The sequence below is a fragment of the Manacus vitellinus genome, unplaced genomic scaffold (assembly GCF_001715985.3).
Source record: "Manacus vitellinus isolate BGI_N305 unplaced genomic scaffold, ASM171598v3 scaffold_21_pilon, whole genome shotgun sequence".
Classification (NCBI taxonomy): Eukaryota; Metazoa; Chordata; class Aves; order Passeriformes; family Pipridae; genus Manacus; species Manacus vitellinus.
Window position 1 is genome coordinate 293,889 of NW_021939546.1, and position 19,563 is coordinate 313,451.

At 35.3% G+C, this 19,563-nt stretch overlaps 1 protein-coding gene across 2 annotated transcripts in view; it reads left to right on the plus strand.

Annotated features, from left to right (window-relative positions):
• Nucleotides 1-15,150: 15,150 nt before the first annotated feature.
• BCAR3 (BCAR3 adaptor protein, NSP family member) overlaps nucleotides 15,151-19,563 on the plus strand; it is a 69,937-nt gene continuing 65,524 nt past the window's right edge. Inside the window, exons 1-2 of one of the 2 annotated variants that reach the window (XM_018072078.2) lie at nucleotides 15,151-15,261; nucleotides 18,593-18,707. In XM_018072078.2, coding sequence (XP_017927567.1) covers nucleotides 15,175-15,261; nucleotides 18,593-18,707 — 202 coding nt within the window. In that variant the 5' untranslated portion in view covers nucleotides 15,151-15,174. The remainder of the gene's footprint in view (nucleotides 15,262-18,592; nucleotides 18,708-19,563) is intronic. The other variant, XM_018072079.1, reaches the window with a different exon arrangement.

A 19,563-nucleotide genomic window follows, 5' to 3' on the forward strand; every position in this document is an offset into this window, starting at 1 on the left:
GAGATTGTTTTTTCAGTCTTCACTCTTGCAGTGCAGAATGGGTTTGGGATGAGTGTGCAGCTAATCCATGGTAGAACATGATGAAATCAGTCCCAAACAGCCTGTACTTGTTTGCTTCTTCGTAAAATCAGAAATTCAGATTATTTTTCAGTCTCTGTGCTGGCAGAGCTTGTGTGACATACAGTATGGAAATTTACACCTGCAAGCCATATATAGCTTAACTTTAACATACTTACATAAATGACAAAATCATTAGTTTTCAACTCATGGATTTTAACACTCCTGACATGATAGCTCTCTGCTATAAGTAAAATTTTTTAATTTTTTTTTATAGGAAATATTTTTTAAGAAGTAGCCTGCAAAGCTCTCAGCTGAAAGTAGGAACTTCTTATTTCCTAATGGCTCATTGGCAAATAGGCGGCACGTTTTTCACTTAGTAGAAAAGTAATAATAATAATTAAAAATAAGGTGTGAAAAAAGTTACTGAACACAGTATACAGATTTTCCTTGATTTAGGGGGGAAAAAACCCAACCTCACTGCTCGGTTCTCGTCACTGTGATTCATCAGCTGCAGCCTCCTGGGCAGGTCTGACTGCTGATTGGGCCCAGGGCTTCTCAAGGTGTGTCTTTTGCCAGGAAGCTTTTGCATTCTAAGAGCACACAGTAGACCATGATAGCCTCCTTCTATGGTAAGAACTGTTGTATGTCTGTTCTTATTGTTATGAACAGTGCTTGGTGGTTAGGAACAAATAATTAGGTGTGCTAACAGATGTTTCCAAACCAACTTTTTGTGGGTTTAAAATCTGGAAAGATCCTAATCGTGGATCTTAATTGTGGCAGCTGTTGCTCAATATGCTAGTAATACTTTTTAAAATTCTGAATTAAAATAAATGTGATTATATAATAGTGAGGGGTATTCTCAAATCCACAGAGAATTAGATTAAAATATTTTTTGTAATATTGTCAAATTTTGAGAAAGAAATATTTATAAGATTTGACATGGTCTTTATTTTTCCTAAAAATAATATCTGTTAGCTATTCGCAGGTTAAGTAATACAAGGAAACTTTCTTCTCATGTTGTATTATGTTCAGGGCAATTTTATTTTTTTCAGAGATATGAATTTGCTTTATAAGTTTTTTGTCAATTTATCAGTCTAAATTATTTGGGAAAGAAAATTAATGTTATTTTAACGTATCTTTTCCGTTACCTTTGAAAAAACAAGGGAGAATCTTGAGGGGAAAAATACTGGAGGAATATATTGGATACATTTTTGTTTTGTAATTGATAGTTTTATGTCAACTTTATTATCAAATGAAAAGATGCCATCGTGGCTTTGGGAGAGAAACACAGGGATTGAAAAGATTTGAAACATGCTACGTAGACAAGTGTGCATGTAAATGTCTGTGATCTGCTGCTGCTGGAGTGTGGTAGAAAAGGCTTAGGAAAACAGCAGCTGTAATACCCAGTCAGTGTAATGTCTGCTTTCCTACTTTTACAGCAGTAGTGCTTAGAGCTCATTTCACATGACTGTACTTGTTTCTGCTCTTGGAAAAATGTTGCAGTCATGGCAAAAGCACCAACTTCTTTGTGAGGGATGATACAGTGAGCCATACTAAAGAAGGTTTTGTTTTAATATTGCAGTAGTAAAGATCTTAACTTTAGCGTAATATATAACTGAAAACAATGAACCTTTTAAGAGATATTTAAGAAGTAACTTTTTTACCAAACTGTATCAAAAATACAAGGATTTTCTTAGATATTCATGAAAATGTTTCTTGCTATTGAGTAACATGGATTGGGTTCTGGTGCTTCTTTCTTGGTTTTATAGCACAAATTTTGTGGTTTAGAATAATAGGATCCTGTTCTTTATGGACATCCGGAGTGTCTTCACAGTTAGTAATGTTAGAGTGGATTTTTGCTCAAAATTTTAACTCAACACCAGAGGGTGCCAAAATGCAATACAGTATTCTCAATTTCCTGGTAAAATAGTGATATATACATAATATACCTTTTCTAAACATTGATGTTTGGATCTTTCCCAGCCTTTTCTTGTTTGCATATTCACCACTGTGATACTGTAACACCAGCATACCCCTGGTTCTAGGTTTCCTTACAATGGCAGCAGCACATTCCTCTCACCAGCAGCTAGCAGTGTCAAAGAAAGATTTTTAAGTATGCAGATAAACTTTACTTAGCTACAACAGCAATTCATGTAATTTGTGTCATGTTCTTGTCTTGCTTGTCCTGGCCTTAGTTCTCCGTGCAGGGGTCAGAGATTGGTTTCTATTTATATATGCCATGCTGGCAGCAAAGGAAGAAGTTAGTAAGAACTTTGAAATGCATTAATCACTCTTGGGCAAGACCTCATGGTGCAATTAATTTTATAATTCCCTTATTTATGTGATGTTTTTGTCTAGGCTGAAGCTTTTAGGGTCTATCTGTGTCCCTCTCTTCAAGCTCATTTCCTCACGGTACAACACAAGGGGAACCAAGTGCATGTACTTGGCAGTTGCATTTTATGAGCTTAGAAATTTGACTTCAAGAAATAAGATGATGTGCATTTGTTGCTTGGATGGCAAAATTATAAGATACTCTGAATTACATATTTAGGTGGTTTTTGCTTTCAAAAGATAAAGCATACCATACCTTATAGTCCCTACTGCTGAACCCCACAGTGTATTTCTGAAGTTGGTTATGTATCTGGCTAAAGAATACTGTCAGACAGTATTTGTCAGAACTGAGACCAAGAAAATCATGCAGCAGTTTACAATCATTATACTGGTGGACAGATCAGTATCTGCCGCCTGCTTGTGCATTCCCTCAAGTGCTCGAAAAAGAGTAAATGCTTCCTTCCTGGTGTCTTCTTCTTTGGTCACACTCAGTAATAGACTGTGTTCAAATAATAAACTGCTAAGTCTAAAATTCTTGGAAGCAACCATTCATTTCATGCCCATAACGTTTTCTTTCTGTCCCAGCAGCTGATTGCAATCACCAGTGCCAGTGTTTGGACTCTTACATATCTGATTTGTTGGACTGAAGACACATATCTAAGTGCATTATTGGTTCCTGCAGTAAAGTACACTTCCAAATTGTGCAAGGATTGCGTAACCCTTTCCAGTGGATTATATGATTTGAATTATAATTAGATGCCAGGCTAAGAATTCTTTTTGTCATATAAAAGGGTTTCTGAAAAAAAGGAAAATAGTCTAGTCACTGTTGGAGTCTTTTCTCTATATTTTTAATGAAAGGCCTGACACTTTATTTGATGGAGTAGTGTCTTCAGATTAGTGCTGCTTTCTTAACTGTGTCTAATCTCATTTGATTCAAGCATGATGAAATAAAAAAAATCAATGTAGCGTAGGTTTGTTTTGAAGTCAAGGAGGGGGTTAGAAAATCAGTAAATATCGGTTCACCATGTTTAATTAGCTACCAGGAATTTTCTGAAGCTATTAACCAGGATCTTAACAAGCAAATTGGATGTAGTATTAATAATTTATGGGGAAGTTCTGGTGTGAAAACTGAAAACTTTAAATCTAACTGTTTTCCTTTATACAGAAATTAGGAAATAGTTTGTCTATATAGTTTTAGTAGCTCCTTCAATAATATTTATTTTTTTACCCTTCCACCAAGCTATGAAATTAAAAAGATTAGTATTTGTCTCCATCATTTGCAGGAACTAAAAGATCAGAAATTCCTTTACATATCAATACATGAAATGCAAATTAAGTGAACTGTGCAGTGTTAGAGCAGTGACCTTCAACCAGACTCTGTGTCAAGAATTTCTGTTTCCAAGGCTTCTCATTATTGCTGAGTATTTTCCTGGCATAATGTATGGATCTTTTGTGGTGTGTTGTTTGCTGGAGAATGAATGAAGGCCCTCTGGCTCATTTATCCTACTGTCTCGCTTGGGATTTGAACTATGTTGCTAGAAAAGAATGTCTAGTGCTCTCACTTTCAATTCTAATCCCCCCATCATTAAGCTGTAGCAGTTCCCCATTGCATGACTATTTTTTCAGCTATAGAAGCTAGTGGTAGTTTTGGAGAGTCCATAGAGGCTGAGTGGTTCTGAAGAATAGCTGATATTTACTGGATATTGTATGGTTGTGCTTTCAGAGCTCTCAGTCATAAACATTTTGTATCTTGGAATGGGAAAAAATACCTCTATTTTTAATAACTTTATTTTGCTTCCTCCATACACTTTCTTTTTTCAGTTTAGCTGGGGGTTTTTTTGTATTGTCCTTGCCTCAAACAGTTGAAATTGGGGTTAGCTGATATGTTGTCATAACAGTGACATAAAAGCACATATAGTAGACTGAAAAGGACTGTGGATTGTTTTGGTTGGGTTTTTTGGGGGACGTGGGGTGTTTGTTGGTTGATTTTGTTTTAACAAAAGAAAAATAAAGTACTCATTTTGTATGCAGGCAGATACCATTTAAGAAGAAAAATACTGTTATTAAGTATAACTGTCTTGATTTCCAAGTCAAGGAAATAGGAATTTCCTTGGAATAGATCATGGCTTTTTTGTTCACTACATGTAAGACACAAGAGTTTATACATAGTTAATAAAAGGTTTCCCTTTAAAAATACTAATTAGACCCAAGTGGGGGGAATTTTAGTGTGACCATTGAAATGGCACATAGATTCTGTTTTACATTGTGTATTTACAGTGTAAGTACATTGATTTGTGTGTGAAGTTCATTTAGCAGATTCAGAAATACATGTAGACATCTAATCTGATGCACATTTTGTTAACAGAGTAAGGAACAAATTCCATTTCAAACGTTTTAAGTGGGAATACGTGAGACATTTTTTGTAGTAAAGAACTGGTTTATGTAACAGTATTTGTATTTATTAACCTCCTGTTAAATTTAAGAAATGGAAACCTATTATCTAGGCAAGTGCTGATTTACTTCTAGAGTTATTACCATGTTTACAGACTCTTCCACTAGTGAAACTGCACTATTGCTCATGTAAGGGTGGGTAAAAAAAAACAAACAAGGAAAATTCTAGTAATTTTTGTGTGACAGCTTTTTCTCTAATGATGCTTTACTGCAGGTTTTCAGCTATTTGTTTATCTTCCTCCTCATACCATCTTGTCCATTAACTTCTCACTTTCCCTCTTACAGTTTCATAGACTCCACTTCTAGAGAAGTCCTTCTGAGGAGGAAGATAAAAGAGATGTTTAGTTATACTGAGAGAGAAAGACTTCAGAAAAATTGCAATAAAATTTTAAAATATTATAATTAGCAAAAACTCTTTAGGAAACTAACCATATACTCTGCCCATGAAGTTTGGGAACCATCAATAATTGCAGTGTTCTTGACAGGTGTTCCACTGTCTTTCTGTGTACAAGTTCTGTACACCCATGCTCAGCCACGTCATTAGAACTGAGAGCTGAAAATTCCCTTACAATGTTAAATATCTTGTGGAAATATCCCTTTATATTGTAGCTCACAGTACTTGAGAGTCTTTAATATAGTCCTCTCGACAACATACTTTAGTACAATAACTCCTGTGTTACAGAGCAGTGCACTTCTTTCATCAAATTTCCAGATTTATCAGTTAATGTTAATGTGACTTTTAAAATTATCATGGATACTTGTGCTAATAAACTGCAGGTTTTACAATGCAGTGCTGTCAGTCTTGAAACTTGCTTGCCCTCTTGTTCCAACAGCAAGCCTAATGTAGGCTCACTTTGAAAGCCTGTGTATTGAACGAGCCCTGCAGGACAGGAGATGAACTAGGTTCTGGTTTAGTTTTGTGCTGTGGAATACTGCTGCTGATGTACAAGTCTGTGTAACTTTTGCATGCAGATTTATTTTTTGTGTTGTAAACACTTAGAATGTCTTTGAAATAGGTGGGGTATTAAATGAAGGAAGATATATCAAAGCAGAACTCTCGTTACTACTGCAGAGTGTTGTAAATGAGCTGCCTTCCTTTGCTCTTCTAATGAGAATACATAAAGCTTCAGACAAATGTCAGAGGAAAAGTTTAAGGAGTTAAACTCCAGTGCTTAAAAGAACTGAAGCTTTCCTTTCAGGTTGTACTTGATACAGTATAAAATTTGAGATGAGTTTATCTGGTAATTGCAAGATTACAGACAGCACAATCAAAGGCAAAGTGATACTACAGATAGAAGCCCAGTGCTTCAGCTGAAATGCGTTAGGATTTTAACCCAATCTAAGATACACCTGTGTCACTGGACAGGTGTTCAGATATTGCTGCAAATTAAGGGCTTGGCTGAAGCAATCTGCTTGGCTCTGAATCTCAGCTGAGTTCCTCTAAGTTGCACTTGAGAACCAAAGCTCTACTTGAAGGTGTCCTTTACTGCAGTAGTATGGATCATCCTGTCTCTGCATTTGTGCTGTTTTTGGAGCAGATTGCTACAGAATATGTGAGGCAAAGCTGGAAAGCCTTCTGTTGGAGGGGGTCAGTGCACAGCACAGTGTGGATAGAAGCTTGTTATGAGGAATGCTGTAGTACAGAAGTCAGCAGGTAAGAAAAGTTCAGTGGTGATGACTGAGAAATCAATAGAATGCCGCCTTCATTTAAGGGTGGTTCGTGGCTTGAATGCAGTAACACTGCATCCCAGAGTAGGAGGGAAACAGGAAGGGACTTTAAAGAAATCCTTTGGGCTATCTGCAGAAATACCAATAAAACTGGTGTGTAGAAAGACTTGTTAAAGAATTAAGTTTGCTACCACAAAATTAATCAAAAATACTCTGAACAAATTTGAATTGGCATTGCAAGTTTAGACTGGCTGTTATCTACCCGTGGTGTTTTTTATCTGGCTCTAGGATTCCTGGCACTGCTTGTACCATATCTTCAAAGGGAAAGGAAATAGTTCTTTGTTTTTTATGAGACTTGCCCTGCATTCACAAAAGTATGACTGGTAGCATTTTTGTATGTAAACTCAGTTGATTCAAAGAAATTCCTGACTTGCTACTAGTGTTTTCTCCAGCTAGAACCCAAGTATTTTAACATTTCAGCTCACTAGCAGTTTGGGTCCAACAGTGTAGCACAGAAACAAGCTATTGCTTTTTTGCACATATGATCAGATGTAAGTAAAGGATCTGTCTGACTCCTACAGGCAGACTGACTTACTAAGAAGGTTGATGAGATTATGACCCATCTTGCCCTTTATGGCTGAGCCCCACATAAAGCAGCTTCTTAAATGTTGCAATTTTTAGCCCAAGTTATAATGATACTCAGACTTTTTTTTTTATTGCTAGTTGTCTCGGTGCAAGTTCTGTAGCATTCCGAGTTCTAGCCCTAACTGTCATGTATGCAAGGACATTCAGTTTAGAAAACAGTGAGAACATCAATCTAAAATTAAAACAGAATTTATATCAAAACTTAATTTCTCCCAACTTTGTGCCAGTGCCTTACAGAATTATTCTCACTGAATATAATAGTTTATTTTAGTTAACCTGCTTATTTGGTCTTGACGATCTTAAAGGTCTTTTCCAACCAAATGATTCTATGATTATTGATCATCTTCAGGAAATGCACTTTTTTCTTTTCCTTTGTAATTATCAGTTGATTAAAAAGAAACAAATCAGTGAGGGATTTTACTTTCTGAGGGTGTTGAATTTCCAACTAAATTATTTTTATTTCAAAGTTAATTTATTCTTATTGCTTATTATGCAGCTTTTTGAAGTATATCTGGAGGTAGCAACTAGCATGTTGTGTTCTGCTCTAAACCTCTAAACAGTTCTTATCACTTCTTTGTAAAATAAACATCAACAAAAATGGATAGAAAAATGTACCAGGCATGACTGTGGTTTGAACTACCCGACTAATGGGGAGGAGTGAGAGGCAAAGAGTGGGAAGTAATTGTGGAGCCTGATTCAGGAGTTCTGTGTCTATGAGCAGCCTTATTAAAAAAAAACATGTGGCAGTCCTACCATTTGCTTCCCATTCTGAAGGGCAGAAGAGATGAAGAGGAATATACTAAATGATAAAACATTTCAGAAACCTATCGCAGTAGTAACTAATAGTTAAAGAACTTGAGACAGGTTCTCTGAGTGGTCCTGGATCTGCACATTTTTCAAAAATGCACACTCTGCAGGGGCATGGTTCAGTTTTGTTTGTTGAGTAAAATTAGCACCATTCCATATATCCAGTTTAGCATTTTACCACACAAACGGTAGACTTGTTGCAATGGAGGTGAGGAACTTCTGGGTTGCTATGGCTGAGGACTTAAAAGGAGCAGGACTAGTATGTTTTAAGTTGGATCAGTCCACAGTAAAATTTTAGCATGGAATCACAGCTGATACTTCATTTTCTCTTGATCTCCTCTCCCCATGGAGAGCTTATCATGCTAGTTTTAACCAGATTTCTGGTTATATGGCATATGTATTTACAGTCTGTTACTATCTGGCTGTTCAAGCTGAGAAGCAGCTGTGGTGTCTTTTCAACAGTGTATTCTGGCTCAAGTTCAGCACTGAACTAACATGCTGCTTGTGATTGGCTTCATGTGCAGGTAGGATGAACTCCCATCTAGCTACAAAAGATCACACAGACATACAGAAAGAGGAAAAACTTACTAGACTGTAGCGATCAACACTTTCTGTTGAAGTGTTTTATTATCTTAGTTCTATTTATTTATTTAACTAGAGTCTGATCCCGTAAATACTGTTACAATGAGCCCTAGCCTTCAAAATATCTGCTAAGTTGCACGTACTGAATGTATTTGGAGATTTGGATTCGTCTTTTTTGGGGACATGCTAGGTTTGTTAGTATTTGATCACCTGATTGCTGTCACATCACCTGCATTAAGCACAAACATTTACCATTTCTGTGAATCAAAAAAACATGCACAGTACACTTCATTTTAACTCTAGGCCAGTTGTGGGAGAATGAACAAAGTAGTCTGAGTATAGTGATGGAGTTAGGGAATATGCTGGGTCAGGTATTGTTGAAATCTGCAAGAGCAAAGTGACACTTTCAGAATTCTTTGAACTAATTTGTACTGGTGGAGCAGCTTTGTGCCACTGCACACTGCACACTGCCACTGCAAGTGAAATGCAAGAACGTTTGCGTTAATCAGACCAACAGTGTATTAGTCCCTTCCTAGGACAAGCTTATGCTTATAGAAGTATACAGGGATATTTATTACCTCAGCATGTCACCACAGCTGCTGGTAGTTCATCCTGGTTTTGAGTTTTGGCTTAATAATTAAAAACATATTGATGTTATGAAATGGAGAAAGTTGCGCTCCTGTACGTAAGGAAAGTAAATAAAGGGTGGTTAGTCTATGCCTTTCATAAGCAGCACATAAAGAATGATGAACCACTGTCTTAATTGTTTCTAGTAAGCTACTGGTGATAATTATTGACTACCCACCAACTGAAAATACCTGATTTGAAGTCTGACATAAGGATAAAGGAGCTCAGTGTTTGTGGTATTATTTGTGAAATGTCTGGAATGAAAATCTGCTGTGTGGTTGCTGAGTTAGTACGTATTTAAGTCCTGATCAGTACTTTGTAGACTATTTATCTTTACATAAACATTGGCCAGAACAGCATATACTAGTTGAGTAATGTTGTGTATTTGTTTCTCTGTAGTCTGCAACAGATTTGCTAAATGTTGGATTGACGTAAAAATCCATGTCAGAAGTATCACTTCAGTAACTAGATTGCCAACAAAATTTATGCTAAGGGTTTCTTTTCAAAGAATTTGGTATCCTTACGTCCTTCACAGCAATTTGTCAAAATTTTACCAAAAATATTTTGAGTATAATAGCTTAAAACAAGTTGAACAAGGAAATGTGAAGCAAATCAGGGACTAAAATAAATGAATGAAAGTATTGATAGTCTGTTCAGCATATTACATGATTCTGCATATCCCTACTAACTCTGTCTGCTCTGAGCTATTCTTGTAAAATCCACTCCTCTGGGTTCAGGCTGAACAGCATGTGTAATGTCTGTGACAGTTTGAGCCTTGGAGATGGAATTGATTGAACAGAGTAGTCTATTCAGATAAATGTAGGGGATTCATTCACATGGAAATCATTCCTGGCACAGTAGAAACGAAGTATGAGTGAAAGAGGAAACAAAAAGGAGCCACAGAGAGCTGCACCAGTAAATCAGCAGAACTTCATTGTTCATGATAAATGTAAGTTTTTACATCACAGCAGTCTCACACAAAGTTTTAAGAGGCGGTGGTGACACGTAATCCTGCAGTAAAAGTTTGCTTTAGATTAATTTGAAACCTGGTTCTCATCTATGTGTCTAAATAAACCATGTTATGCCAGTGTAACAGCAAGCTTTTAAGTGAAATGATTTTCATCTTCCTTAAAAGCCCATAGATGTTTTTCTGTTGTACTGAAAAGTTGGATGAGACTAGTTTAAATCAGTAAAGGGTAGAAAAAATGCGGAGCTAACTAGTACCAGCAAAAACCTAGTGTGATACCTAGGAAATCTGTATTTTTATGAATTTTGTTGTGTCAGATGTGTTTCCACTAGGAGGAGTTATCATCATATCCTTACCCTGTAAGATTATCAGACTCGTGCTTTAGGTCATTTGATGAAAATGCAATTACCTGTAGTGACATTGTGAAATATCTGTAAAGTTCATCTACATCTACCTAACTTGTAGTACAGAAACTGCTAATTGGTATCAATATAAATATGAAAGGATGGTTGCAGCTTGTCATATCCTACAAGCAAATTTATGTTTGTTATTTGCATTTAGGGCAAAAATTCAGTGCATTTCCTAGAGATTACAACTTATTCTCAATGTCATGTTTTCCATAAAATGTTATAACTTGAGAATTTCAGAGTTTTAAACCATGTTTTAATACCGTTAAGGGAAAACCTTGAAATGAAATGTCTAGAAAGTCCAAGAAAGAGGCAAGAAGTGTAAAATTTAAATCCCATATGTATACACTCTTAGGATTTTTTTTTAGTTCTTTTTTGTTTAACACTTCTGTTACAAATAGTGATTATGATTTTTAAATATGATGCTTTAGAAGTTCCAGTGGGACATTCTTTTATTTGTATTTTAAATTCAATGTAATAATGTTACTGCTTGGATTTAAGTGCTTCCTTTGATCTGTTTGCCACTCTAGTGTTGCAAGATAAAGGTATGCTTGGAGCTACAGTTTTGCTTTGTTTCTCCTACTGTTTTCCAGTATTCATCTCTTTTCATCAAATCATGAAATATGATTCTAGTAAAATGTATGTTTTGGTTGCTTTTCAGCAATGTAGCTTTTGCATAGACTCCCATGGCATAGAGAGAGACCTTAATCAAGCCTATCCTTTCATTAAGAGAAGGGGACTGTTTAAAAATATATCAGCTTGGTATGCTTAAAGGACTTCCAGCATATGGGCCATTCCCTAACTCTGTCTCTGTGCCCAGACTACTTATTGTACCTCTTCCCACAACTGGCCTAAAGCTACATATATTTTATATGCTGCTTTCTAAAGCAAAAGAAAAAAGATGTTAAACCTCTTGGGTATCACATATAAAACACCTTCCTCTGTGCCTTTGCATCAGATATGCCCCTATATGTATGACTGCAGCTGAGCATGTTTAAGATAATGCTGAAAAGCACTCCGAAAGGAAAAGCAAAGTTCAGTAGATCAGAGAGCCACGTTAGGAACTTCCCATTATTACTCATTTGATAACTTTTTAGCAGCAACTTAGCTTCATAAAAGCCTCTGAACAGCTGGTGGTCAGAATCAGAATGATACAAACCTAGGTTGGATTCAGATTGCTTATTTTTATGTAAAAACCCCTGAAATTGTATAAATTATGGGGGTAGTACTGTAAGACCTTCCACATAAGGATTGCAGAATAACTTCACTCTTGAGCTTAATTAAGTAATAACAGAAGAAGTCTAACTGAATAAATAGAAGCAAGTCATGGTGCAATAGTGGTTGTATCCCATAAAAATCTGGTGACCTGACTAAACCTATGATGATGTCTTTTTGCAGCTCCTGAGATGTACAGGAATTGACAGTGTTGAGAATGGACAAATAGAACAGAGGTCTTGTATTGCCCTCCAATATATGCTGTTATTTATGTTTTTGTTTCCTTCCTTCCTCTGGAAAGGAAGGATATGGGGAAAAAAAAAGTGCCCAACATTTGCCACACGCCTTGCCAGTGTGTTTATAACCATATTTTGGATCTTAAAAAATGTTGGCATTACCTGCCTTAAGCAAAAGTTAATCCTATTTTCAGAGATAAAAATAAGTGGCATAAAAGTAGAAGAAGAATAATAGGAAACTCCTTCTGCCTACAACCAGTTCTTATAATGTTATATTCAGTGGTTTTTTACAAAGTATTTTGTAACTCCATTTTACTCGTAACCTTGATCAGGCTATATCTTGAGTCCTGACCACTAGGCTGTACCCTGCATCCAATTAACAGTGTAATATTGATTAAATAAGAGTTGTTTGAGTTAATGTTTCTGTTACCTTTCTTCACCAAAACTACCATTAGCAGAAAGATCAGAAATGCAATTAGTTAACTTGTGAGAGAAAGGAGATTTTTTTTTTTTTACCTTCAGCTGAAGGAACAGATTTTTCATTAAAACAAAAGGGATAAATCTACACAGGTGTTAAGAAAGACTTAATAGCTCATAAAAGTATGCCATAAAATAATCCCACTCTAGGGTGTAATTGCGGTCCATTTGAAACCAATGCATCTTGTACCTCTTAGTATCCTGTCATATAAGGGTATCATTTTCTGCTTGCAGTTGAATTTTGCTTTGTATGGGGATTTAGAGGAGGGGGGGTATTTTTATTTTAATTTGGTTTTCTTTGCTGTTTTTTTTTTCATTTGGTATAAATTAATAACAGAGCAAATGCAGCTGGCCAAGTAAGATTAGACAGCTACTGTTTATCACTGTATTGTTAAAGAGAATGTTGCTCTGTGGAAATTCTGGGATTCCTTTCATGCTTAGTGCAGAATTTCTCTTTGTTCTGGAATGATAAATGTGATGACTCTCCACCAATTCCTGTAGATATTTTTTTTAATTGTCTTATGCTAACATGGAATTTCAGTATTCACAACGAAATACAAAATTTGTAGTCTTAAAAAATATATTCTTAGTGAACTTGTCAGTTTTGAAAACAAGTTCCTTTACACAACAAATTTCAAGTCTTTTACTTTAAAATGTATGAACCAACAAAGACTTATTTGTCCACGGCTTTACTTACGTTCTAACCAAGTAGCTGTGTTTCTCCTTTTATCTCTCTGAGCATCATATGCCTTTCATGCTGACCATCTTGCAATCTGAAAGTACCTGTTTAAAGCAAGCCAATAAATGAAAGACGTCAGTGGCTGAGCTTGTCCTCGCCTCACATAAGAATGTTCTCTGTGGCTTTCACATTCCTCAAGGAAATTCTTTTGTGGTGTGTCAATTAAATGTTGAGATTTTCTGGTCAATGTTACTCCACAAGATGCTCTTAGTTATTGTAATACCACCATTCTTTAGATGTTTACTCGTCATCCATAGCCTGCAATATTTTCACAATAATAAAAAACCTGCAATAAAGCAAATAATAGATCAGAGTCTTCCAGTGGACAATAGAAGGATTTCACAATGTAATTTGCAAATTAACAGGTTTGTTCTTTAATAGATCATGAAGTGACGAATTCCAGAATTCCAGCTTTCCCTGTGTAATGGTGTATGTCTCTCTGAAGTGTAACCATTTTGACTTGTTTCCAAAGTTGAGCAACAAGGCAAAATTCATAGAGGCTTCCAAAACAATGTCTGGTCCAAAACATTGTGTATATTACTAACAGTAGTTGTTTTAACTGAAATGCTTTCAAAATATTTTTAGGAATGTGTTGTACTTTAATACAGGTAATACTGCTACTGTGGCCTACCTTTCTGCAGAACATTAGTTTTAGGTTTGCAATTTGTGTTTAAAAAAAAAAAAAAAACCTCAACGCTTTTCCAGTGTTCCAAGAATAATGAAAATGCTAGATGGCTTTCCCTATCTGACAGAAAGCAACTCTGACTCTTTTCTGACCATTACATGTCAGCCTTTGGGCAGCTTCTTGTGCATTCAGAGTAGGTAGATGTCTTAGAACAAGTGGTCTGTAACTGAAAAGTCATTATTTCCATTGGTTTATACAGAGCTAATGAGCAAGTACTTTTCCTGCAGTATAGATGAGAGGAAAATCTTCAACTACAAATAAAATACAAAAAATGTACAATTAAAGTCACTAGGTGTCTGAACATGAGCATTTCCTGCCTCTGGCATCAGTGTTCTGATAGGAAATGTTCAGATCGCAAGTTACAGATTAAGAATTGGGCATCCTTGAATTGATTTAGGATATGTTCAAACTTGCACATGGAAATCTCTTCAGAAACTCAGCAATTCTTGGAAGCTTAAGTATTTGTCTATGTAGATCTTGCATAACCACTTACATAAAGCAGAGATACAGGGAGAATATTTTGTGTCTGTCATTTATCTTCTGATGTCTGTCATGTGTCCATCTTAATGTCTGTCTTCTATTTCATTTTAGCAACTGGGAAAAAGTAACAAGAAAGTATTTTTATTTACAGATAACTCAAATTCAGATGACATGATGGAGAGCAAACTGTAAAAAACTCTCCGTTCCTTTTCTTCTTAGAAATACTCCATAATAGGTTGACTTTAGCTATTTTGTTTGTCCCATCTTGGACAAACACCCACCACAGAATCTTAGTCATTTTGACTGTCTTACAGAGAATGCAGTTTCGTTCACATCCGTCATATTCCTACAGAAAACACTACTGCATTTGCTATTCCTCTTCATTTAATGCATATTGTCATATGTGTCATACATGTAAGAAGAGTGGCATTATCACTGAATGAGTGGGTTGAGGTACTTTGTATTCTTGTTGAATACAAAGGCTGAGTATATTTTAATTGATACGACAGTATTGAGTGACTCTGTTGATTCATCTTCTAAAAGATTAATTCAGCTATGAGAGCTAAACAAAATATAGTCTTCAACATTCCCTGCTGGTATGAGGATGACAATGAACTAAATGTAAAAGTCTTAACGCATAGATAACTAACACTTTCTTGGCCGTGTGGTAAGAGGTAATCTCTTTGGCCACAACAGTGAAACTTGCATGTTATGAAGTGCTTTCTGGGTTCACTCCTAAGCAATGTTATTTGTAATTTTTGTTTTTCAGAGTTATAGCCATTGCGAGGGAATAGATAATGAAGTATCTACCCATTTCTAACTGGCTAAGCCAGCTTGGTCTTGCAGAATATTGCACGCTCTTTGAACGATATGATGGCATAGAGGTAAGAATTTCCTCTTTCAATAAAACTCTTGAGAAACTGTTAAGGAAGGTGATGTAGTACAAATGGTTAATGTTCTGTGATATGATGTTGGAGCAAAAAAACCCTAAAGACAGATAGTTTGGTTTTGTCTTGAGAAAGGAAGAAAATAAAAGCAATGTCTCTTGCAACTGTGTGCTAAAAGTCACAGAGAAGTAGAGTCACTGGTGGGCTAGATAAAAGGAACATTTTACTTTTATATATATGTAGATATACATATAATGCTGCTGTCGTGTTTATAATGCTGCTTGTTCTATTTAGTCTTGGTTGTCTCAGATTGTTGCAATGGACATGCTCACCAGAGCAAGAACATGTAGATAACCTTTGTTCTGCAAAAACTAACAAATAAATGTCTTAAAATTCAGAAGTAGATAAAATATAAACTTATGTACCAGTTTTTATATAAAGTTGTTTACAGGTAAAGGGATTCTATGTGACTTAAAAATAATCTTCTCTACTGAGCAAATACGACATTACAGAAGGACCTTACATTTGTAATCTTGAATATCCCTAGAAAATTATTTAGAAATTCTTAGGAAGCCCTTTTCCCATAGTTCTTACTTGATCAAAATCTCCTCTTTATTGTCCATTTTATGTTTTCACTTTCCATCATCCACGTAAAAATTTATTGACATTTACATACAATAACATCAATTAAATGCTGCTTTGACATGTTTTATTTCTTCCTCTCTGGGTTCCCCATTCAGACAGTAAATGTGAAAAGTACAACTGAATACTATCATCAACTCAAAATATCCTTGGATTCACTTTTAAACAAATGAAATAATCAATGTTTCATGAAGTGGCACTAAAATTTACTTAAAATTTTCTTCTGCCTTATATCTGTGCTGCTTGTATGCCAGAGTTCTTACAGAGTGTCATGGTAATGTCATAATCCATGCAAAATAAAAAGAAAAGTATTTTAAATGTAAGTAGAATATGTCCCAAATAGAAAAAGAACTTTTTTCTGTTCTAAAAAGAGTAGAAAAAGCATTTTTTACTTTTCCAAATTGATTCAATCAGCAAGTCATTGGAAAATGTTCGTGTGATTCACACTACTGTTGTAACACAGAAGACAGCTGTTACAACAACTAACAAACAAAAATGCTGCAACACAGACAGTTTACAGCTTACAGAGCCTGAAAGCTGCCTGTAAGAAGTTTTTGCTGAAGTGCAAAACTTAAAAATAGACTTAGTGCATCATCCTGGATACAATGGACTTTTTTCAATTTCAGGGTCATGAGTCAGAATTTCAGTTCTGCAATATCTGTAGATTACAAGCATTCTATGATCTCTTAGTTCCTCAGCCAAACTTCATATTTTTCTGAAACAAAACTTTGAGAAAATGCCTGACTAGCTTGACTTCACATACCAACCTGCTTAACACTAGACATGTGCTTAAGAACCATGTTGAACCAAGCTTCTAAGTTCTTGAAAGTCTAAATAATTGCCTTTGATGTCTTCTACTTTTAAAAATAATTACTAATAACTATTTACACTGGGTTTTTATCTCTGCAGTAGAAGGTATGATTATATCCATTTTGCTGAGGAGGACAGTGATGCACACTTTCTTGACTTAAATTATTTTTTCTAAGTAGTAAATTCAGGACAGTAGTAGACAGAGTTCTTGGGTTTCAGTCAACTGCTCTAGCCAATTCTGAAGCCAGACAAGAACGTGCTTATGATCTTGAATGAAGAAAGAATACTTCAAGGCGGGACACAGTTCCACCTGAGAAATAAAATTTCCACATTAAGAATGTTGTCAACTGCAAAATGCAGCAAGCTCTTTAAAGTTACTAAAAGAACCCCACCAAAATGTGTCTATAAAAGCTCCCACTGTGTTATCCTGAGCATTTGCTGTTCAGTACTGGAGTTAACAAGAACCCATTTGTGTTACTCCTTACAAGTTTTTGCTCAAATTTGAAGAGCATATTGCATTTGTACTCCTTTGTTTGTGGATTTTCTTGGAGGCTGATTTTGGCATTTGGCAGAAGGATGTTGGGGTTTTTTTGAGAGAAGCACTGGGATCCTCTGTCACTGTTGCCAAAGCTGAAAAATCCTTTCTACTGAAATGTGAATTCAACATTAGTACCAGTTTTGCATTTGGGAAAAACTAGAAAGAGATAAAATGAAAGTAATAATTATTCAACTCCCTACTTTGATGTCATTAGTTACATATAAGTTATCATTTGAGAAACATTTAATATGACATTTTCAGGCATGACTTAAGTTCTCTAACAGCTTTTAAAACAGTGTTAGCTAGTGACATAAGAAATTGAGGCTTTCGGCAATTAGAGCACTACTCAGTCTAAAGCAAAGAATGCCTTTGCAGTGGTTTTAGTATGAAAGTAAGGTTTTTAAATTACAATTTCAAAAACAATGGCTCAGAGTAGAAATTCTATGTCAACTGTCTTATTATTTACACAGTGACTCAATCAGATTTTGTATTTTAGGTTCCATGGCTTGAACTGTCAAATCTTCATTAGAAAAGGCTACTCAGAGTTAACGTGACTTGCCAGTAACAATATGGAATACATTCTATGTGCTTCTCTTTATCTAATTTATAGTGAAAATACAGAACAGTTGAAAATATAAAGAAATATATTTTGCTATATTTTCTATTTTTTCTGAAAGTTTTGTCTTCAAATGAAGCTTTGTACATACTTATAAATCATCATCAAATTGAAATTCTGTACTGATTTGTAAATAATGTCTTGAGTTATTTTGAAGGTCAAATAGTGATGATTTTGTGGAGAGAAAGGGGAATAAAAGAGAACAGTTCAGGCTTGATTACCCAAATGCATTATATGGAAATTTATATTCTTCAAAACAGTGTCACAGCCCATATTATCTACTAATTACAATGAATATCCTCTTCATTATACAAAACCTTCCCTTCCAATATTATTATTCCCATTGGTTCACCCTGAGATTTATCTTCCTTCATTAGCTTAAGTGCAATTAGCATACTAGCACTCTTGGGTAGCTTTTAGGGGTTTTTTTACTCAAAGAAATCATTATTTTTAGAAACTCCCAGCTAATTTGACCAGTTTTGTTTTGAGAAAAAATTAAGAGACAATGAATTAATGTTTTAAAAGAAAAAATCCTCATCCCTTCAATGACAGAGCTTACCATGATAAAGGGGCTTCAGATAACATGAGCTACATAGCAGCAAATGTAAGTATATTTATATGTTATCAGAAACAGCAAACTCATCTGAAAGAAATTTGAATTATCAAATTATACATAATTTGAATTATGTATAGTATATTCCTTACTCTGGCCTTTGCTACAGGACTTACTCCATCTTACAGAAGTTGATCTTAAAAAGCTGGGAATTGAAAACCAAGGTCACCGAACACACCTCATTTCCAGTATCCTGCTGCTTCAGGAGGTAAAAAAAAAGAGAGGTAAGATTTCCTAAAGTCTAAGAGAATGAGTTAAGGCAACCAGAGCTTTCCTGTCACAAAGGATGATAAACTGATTCAGCCTAGAATACCCCTGAATGCAGATCACAGGGGTACTTTACACAAAAAATAAGAAAAATAGTTAAATATTAGCTTAACAAAAGTTAAATGTTAATATTTTGCCAGGGTGTTACAAAATAATATAACCTATACTTTCAAAAAAAAAATGTCATTTAGAAAAGGTTCTACTTCCGATTTTTCTTACCCTTTCAGTCTTCAGCTTAATAAGACACAGTAATGTTAACATCCCATAATTGGTGGAAGATTGTGTCACAAATGCTTTCCTCATTTGGAAAAACGGTATCAAAAGGTCTAAACCCAGCTAATTTGTGTATGTCCCATCTCATCCCTGCTGAGGAGAGAGGAGGAGAGCTTACACAGGCAGTTCTGACCCTTCTTTTCCATTAGGGACTTTGCTATAAATTAAGACTTAATCACTGCATCATTTGCTGCTTTTATGATGCTTTTATCAGTTCAGTATCAAAATTCAGTCAAGTTCATGAGAGTTGTAACAAGCTTTGTAAGACGTTCTATTTTGAGGGGAAGGATATAGTGAGATGTTATGCAGCTATGACTTGTTGTACAGGATATTTTGAAAATTGTTCACAAGATGATAAGGTACGAGTATTATGCAATCTGGCCCATAACTCTAAAGATCACTGCCTAAGGCTTTTACAAATTTAATGTGAAGCAGTTATTTATTTGGCTAACAAGTAAATAACTTCTACCTTCTCTTAGTCAAGATAAGACTTTTGGAGCATGTATAGAAATCAAGTATTCATAAAATGTCTTTAGCTAC